The sequence below is a fragment of the Mobula birostris genome, chromosome 19, assembly GCF_030028105.1.
Source record: "Mobula birostris isolate sMobBir1 chromosome 19, sMobBir1.hap1, whole genome shotgun sequence".
NCBI classification, from domain to species: domain Eukaryota; kingdom Metazoa; phylum Chordata; class Chondrichthyes; order Myliobatiformes; family Myliobatidae; genus Mobula; species Mobula birostris.
In genome coordinates, this window is record NC_092388.1 from 9,446,195 (window position 1) to 9,452,589 (window position 6,395).

Here is a 6,395-nt window from a genome sequence, read left to right on the forward strand (position 1 = left end):
AGATGTACATTTTATCCATAAAGAGGTTACCAGAGCACACAGGATTCAAATTCTGGCACCAATATAGCATGTCCTCGATGCTCAGCAGAACAGCACAGAGCACAACAATCAACTAAACAATGACAGCAAAGCAAGCCCCTTTCCCTCCTCCAACCCATCCAGACACATGGATGGTGCTCCAACTCTAGGACAGGCCTTTGGGCCTCCAGTCTCCAATCTCTGGCCATTTGGTCCCATTTTCCAGTCAACTTTTGGCTTTTGATCTTTGGAATTGACCCCCGCCCCCCCACGGGCTAGCTGATGATGGGAACCCGAACACCAGCCTCGAACTCTGGATATATCGACTAACGGCCCTCGTGCCTCCTCTTTGACCCACCTACTACCTGGGACAGCTCAACGTCCACCGATGTCCTTCATCACACCTCACACGTCCCACATCACTGGCCTTTGAGCACGGAGCAGAGGCCTGGACTGCGGATGTCCTTTGCCACTTTAAGTGCGGAGTGGGGGCCTAGGCTGCAGGTGGCCTTCAGTCAATTCCTTGGTCTTACTGATGTCGAATTCATTCCCAAATGCCCCTGAGAAGGCAATTTAGTAGTGCTTTCAGAGTCAGACATGGAGAGACAAATTTATTTCCTCCTGAACATGAATGGATTGAATGGGTGTATACCACAAGAGGTACTGCAGATGCTGGAAAACTAGAGCAATACACACAATGTGCAAGAGGAGGAGCTGAGCATGCCTGGCAACAGCTATGCATGAGAGTAAACAGTTGACGTTTTTGGCTAAGACCCTTCGTCAGGACCGGAAAGAGAGAGAAGTCAGAATAAGGAGGTGGGGGGAGGGGAGGTTGAACCAGGAGAGGGATAGGGGGTGAAGTAAAGAGCTGAGAAGTTGATTGGTGGAAGAGATAAATGGAAGGAGAAGGGGGAATCTGAGGGGAGGGGACAGCCTGGAAATGTAGCTGGAAGCCATGTGGTAGAAGATGGCGGTGGAGATGTCCTGAAGCATATGTGGTGTCCTCGAGGTGAGCATGTGGCCAAAGAGTTGGAGAGCAGCTGAGATCACAGAGGGGCAGCAATGCTAGAGGGTCTTACTGAATTCCTGGTGAGGAGATTTAAAATCCGTCAGGCTATGCAGTGGAGCAGTAAATCATAGACACAAGAGGTACTTCAATAATATGGTAGTTTCCTGGTTACAGTAACTGAGTCTAGATTCTTTTAAATAGCAGATGTATTTAATTACTTGATTTTAAATTCCTCATCTCCCATGCTGGGATTTGAACTCATGCTCTTGATCCATAAGTCTAAACTTCTAGCCTGGCAGCCCAGGGACGTAACCAACCACCAGCTCGGAAATGCAGATTTGTTTCATTTAATGATGGCTGTAATCAGTGGAGTGAGACCAGGCAGGGAAACGAGCAGATGGCAGCTCACCAGAGGGCATGATCTCGCACGTGTTCGCTGCGGAGAACTCAGATGAAGTTTTTGGTGTGGGGGGTAGCTGTTGGGAAAGTTCCTGGTGCCTTGCCAGGCTTGTCGCAATGCCAGGCTGCAATGTCAGGGAGGGTGGAGGACTCCATCAGCAACATCACGCAGAGCTTGGAGTCCATGCTGAGAACTCCACTGGGACTCTTGTGAATCAAATTTTGACTGAAGTCTCAGTTTTCATGACAAGCTGAATGCTACAATTAAGGTTCTGAGGGTTTCGCAGCAGTCCAAGAAAATGTTTTCTGGCGATTACTAGGCCTTCTGAAGCACGTCATTAGATTATGTTGATTGTTAATGAGAACAATGCATTTCACTGTGTTTTATTTTTAATGGTTTCAGATTTATTTATCACATGTCCACGGAGACACACAGTGAAATGTGTCATTTGCATACACAACCAAGGGTGTGCTGAGGGCAGCCCACAAGTATCCCCAGACATTTGCCACCGACAGAGCATGCCTGCCATGTTCAGCAGAACAACACAAGCAGCAACAGTGAAACAAACCCCTTTCCCACCTTCTCTCTCTCTCTCTCTCTCTCTCTCTCTCTCTCTCTCTCACACACACACACACACACACACACACACACACACACACACACACACACACAGTTCACCCTGCAAAAACTCATTTCAGGGAGGTAGCACCATCAATTTGCGGGAGACTTCCAGGAGGGGTGGGATGTCTGCAATAGAGTAGCTCCTTAGCAGCTGGCCAGCTAGTTTAAATAACGTTAGCTATACTAATGAACGAATGACACCTGTTAAACTCACCTCAACATGCCTTTTACAGTCTTAACCCACCATGGGCAATAGAAAAGTCACTGTTGCAAACTGCAGTGAGCAACACTGTCATTATTTTTGACCCCTATTAGGCAGGGGTACACTTTAGGGTAGTCTGGGGTGACGTACGTTTTATATTTTCTTTTTTTTTGGAACACTCTGCCATGGCGTGTGCGCTCTCTCTCTCTCTTGCTCTCTCACTCTCGCTCTTTCTCTTGCTCTGTTGCACTCTTGCTTGCGCGCTCGCTGTCTCTCAAAAAATTGATTTCCAGGATATTGTATGTAATTTGTGGGCATCAGGGAGCCACTATCTATATGCAGGAGACTCCCGGAACTTCCAGGAGAGGTGGGATGTCTGCACACAGACAGGCCTCCAACCCCAGGAGGTGACCTCCGGGCCTCCACCTTCCAGTCCCTGGCCCAGACTCGCAGGCACTGGGCCTCTGGAATCCAGACAGGCCAACCCACGGGCTTTAACCATCGGGCCTCAAGCTGTGGACTCACCAATAGCTGCACTGTAGATAGAACAGTAAAGCACAGAAACAGGCCCTTCAGCCCAAAATGTCTGTGCTGACTGATGTTAAGCCAAGCCAATCATGTCTTTTACACATGGTCTATCTCTTCATTCTGTGCCTCTCTTAAATGTAGTTATTGTATCTGCTTCCACTAGCTCCACTAACAGTTCATACCAAACGTACTCTGTGTAAATTAACTTAGCCACATAAATCTCATTTAAACTTTATCCCTCCCACCTAGTATTTGACATTTCCATCCCTGGGGGAAAAAAACTTTTACTGTCTACTCTGTCCATGATTCTCATAATTTTTGAGCGATTGCAAAGTGAACGTAGAGTGTTTTCATAAGCATTGGCCAGCATGATATTGGGGTTGCTAGAGCAACGCTATTGTAGCAACAGCACCTGCGGTTCAATTCCCACCACTGTCTGTATGTTCTCCCCCATAACTCCGGGTGCTCCAGTTTCCTCCTACTTTCCAAAGACATATACGTTTGTTAATTGGTTACAAAGATGTAATTGGGCAGCGGGGTCTCATTTGGCCAGAAGAGCCTGTGACCGTGCTGTATTTCTAAATAAATAAATGTCTAGAACAAGAACATAGTACAGCACAGGACCAAGCACTTCAGCTCACAACATTGAACTGAACTAACTAAATTTGTAATCAAATGCCCAACTAACCTTATCCCTTCTGACTACATCATGTCCACTTCCTTCCATTCTCACACAAAAGAACCTCGATCGTCTCTGCCTCTATCATCACCCCAGGCAGCACATGCTAGGCACCCACTACTCTGCATAAAAGAAAACTCACCCCTCACATCTCCTCTAAACTTCCCCCTCTCACCAAAAATGCATGCCCTCTGGTCTCTTTGCTGCCTTTGGAGATTTTGTTTATCTATTTGTTTACTTGTTTATTTATTGAGATACAGCCCTTCTGGCCCTTCAAGCTGCACTGCCCAGCAATCCCTCAATTTAATCCTAGTCAGGACAATTTACAATGACCAATTAACCTAACAACCATTATGTCTTTGGACTGTGGGAGGAAACCAGAGCACCCAGAGGAAACCCACACATTTCATGGGGAGAACGTACAAGCTCCTTAGAGAACAGAGAACAGCGCTGGAATTGAACTCTGAACTTCAGAATGGCCCGGGCTGGAACAGTGTTGCGCTAACACGACACTACCATGGCACCCAACTTGGTATGTAGAATTACGAAATGCACAGGACTTATCAATGAGGAAGATGCGAAGAGTCATTTCTGAAAGTTGTTAGGATATTTGTGCTTTTGGGAAGTTTCTTCCAAATAGATAACTCCTCTCTCTTTCTGAGCGGGAGATGAATCTTATAATTGTTATAAGATTGTTGCAGGCAACTGCACAATTTCCACGAGGCATTGATTTTAAAGTTCAAATTAAATTCATTATCAAAGTAAGTTTATATCATCATATACTACCCTGAGACTTCTGTACCTTCTTCCCAATGGCAGCAGCGAGAAAAGGGCATAGCAATTACTACCAAAATGTATTTAATTTTGTTGTTCTCACCGTAATGAATTAAATTTCATATTTTCTTTTCAAGGTTATTATTCGAAATGGAGGACACATTCTGCCATATGATCAACCCGAACGTGCATTTGACATGATCGACCGCTTCATCTCCAGAAGAGGATTTTTCCTATGAATGATGTTTTGGAATGAATTCTGTGGAGCAGGGTGGGGAGAGAATAATGAGATAATTAAGTATAAACATTTTTTTTGCAATGGGATGAAGACTTTTTGAGCCACTTGTCAAGAGGCACAAGAAGTGAATGGAAAAATAACTGTTTTATATTGTGGATTTATGACCTGTAAACCATTTCCTATTGCCTTGTGTCAAATATTAACAAGGTCTTATGCCTTATCACTAGATGTGTTAAAAATGTCAGTGAATATTTCATCAATGGGAATAAAAATTAAGTTGACTTTGAGCAAACTAATTACAAATTCACAAGGAAGCGTGTTTTTTTAACTTTATATACAAGGATGTTTCTCATTTGGAGAAAGCTCCTCATTTAAGAGTCAGTCACGTTAACCCATGGCTTGCCAAAACTGCTCATTATTCTGTTTAATTGTGAAGCAAAAGAGGTGGTCAAGTTTGACATTAAAAAGTGTGTACAAATCATAGTGAGCTGGCTTTTCAAAAGATTTGATTTGTCAAGTGATGTGGCCATGAGACATTGCCATCTGCATCAGCCAAGCATTAGACAAGGTACAAGGTAGATTTATTATCAAAGTGTATTTTCTTGCAGGCATTCATGGTAGAACTAAGAAATACATTAGAATCAGTGGAAAAATACACACAGTGACAAACAACCAATGTGCGAAAGAAGACAAACTGTGCAAATACAAAAAAAGCAGAAGTAATAAAAAATAAATGTTAATAAATAATATTGAGAACATGAGTTGTAGAGGCTTTGAACGTGAGTACATTGGTTGTGGAGTCAGTTCACTGATGAAGTGAGTAAAGTTATGTGTGTTGGTTCAGGAGCCTGATGGCTGAATGGTAACAATTGTTCCTGAACCTGGAGGTGTGAGACATTGTACCTCCTTCCTGCTGGCAGCAGAGGAGAACAAGAGTGCAAGAGTGCAAGGTGCAAGGCTTGCCAGCAAACCAGCCAAGAATGGACACAAGAGATTCTGCAGATGCTGGAAATCCAGAGAAACACACACAAAATGCTGGAAGAACTTGGCAGATCAGACAGCACCTATGGAAATGAATAAACTGTCGACACTTCAGGCTGAGACCCGTCTTCAGGTCTGGAAAGGAAGGAGGAAGATGTCAGAGTGAGAAGGTGAGGGGAGGGGAAGTAGTACAAGCTCACAGACGCTAGGAGAAACCATATGAGGGATAAGGTGGGTGAGTGGGGGATGGATAGTTAGAAGAGGTGAAGAGCTGAAGAAGAAGACATCTAACAGGAGAGTGGACCATGGGAGAAACAAAAGGAGGAGAGGCACCAGAGGAACGTGATGGATCGGTGAGAAGTGAGAGGGGGCGAGAATGACGAATAGAAGAAGAGAGAAGGGGGAAGGTTTCTCAATGCCTGGTGTCCATATGTTTCTTATCTCTTTTTGTGGCACTCACTATTTGGGCAAGGTGTTGTCGTGCAGGATCTTGCCACAAGGTGTGGAGCTGACCACAGAATACAAGTTTCCATACAAGTTATTTCAGTCAGTAAATCCAAACTTTCACTTGCAACTCAGTGGTGAAGAAAGATAATCATTGCTGGTTATATATTCAAGGCCATTGAGTCATAGCACAGGATCAGGCCCTTCAGCCCATCTAGTCTGTGTGAACTATCAATCTAGGTAGTCCCGTCCACCTGCACCCAAACCGTAGCCCCAATTCCCCTCCCATTCATGTACCTATCCAAACTTCTCTTAAACGTTGAGAGTGAACCGGCATCCATCACTTACACAGGCAGCTTGTTCCACACTCTCACCTCCCTCTAACTGAAGAAGTTGTCTCTCAGGTTCCCTTTTAACATTGTCCCTCTCACCCTCAACCCTTGACCTCTAGTCCTAGTCTCACCCAACGTCAGAGGAAAAAGCCCGCTTGTATTAACCCCA

At 44.7% G+C, this 6,395-nt stretch overlaps 1 protein-coding gene across 3 annotated transcripts in view; it reads left to right on the plus strand.

Moving 5' to 3' along the window:
* cpvl (carboxypeptidase vitellogenic like) overlaps positions 1-4,925 on the plus strand; it is a 76,548-nt gene extending 71,623 nt beyond the window's left edge. Inside the window, exon 13 of one of the 3 annotated variants that reach the window (XM_072283193.1) lies at positions 4,369-4,924. In XM_072283193.1, the coding sequence (XP_072139294.1) occupies positions 4,369-4,470 (102 nt within the window). In that variant the 3' untranslated portion in view covers positions 4,471-4,924. Of the gene's footprint in view, positions 1-4,368 lie in introns of all 3 variants that reach the window. The other 2 variants (XM_072283195.1, XM_072283194.1) reach the window with 2 other exon arrangements.
* Positions 4,926-6,395: the final 1,470 nt, after the last annotated feature.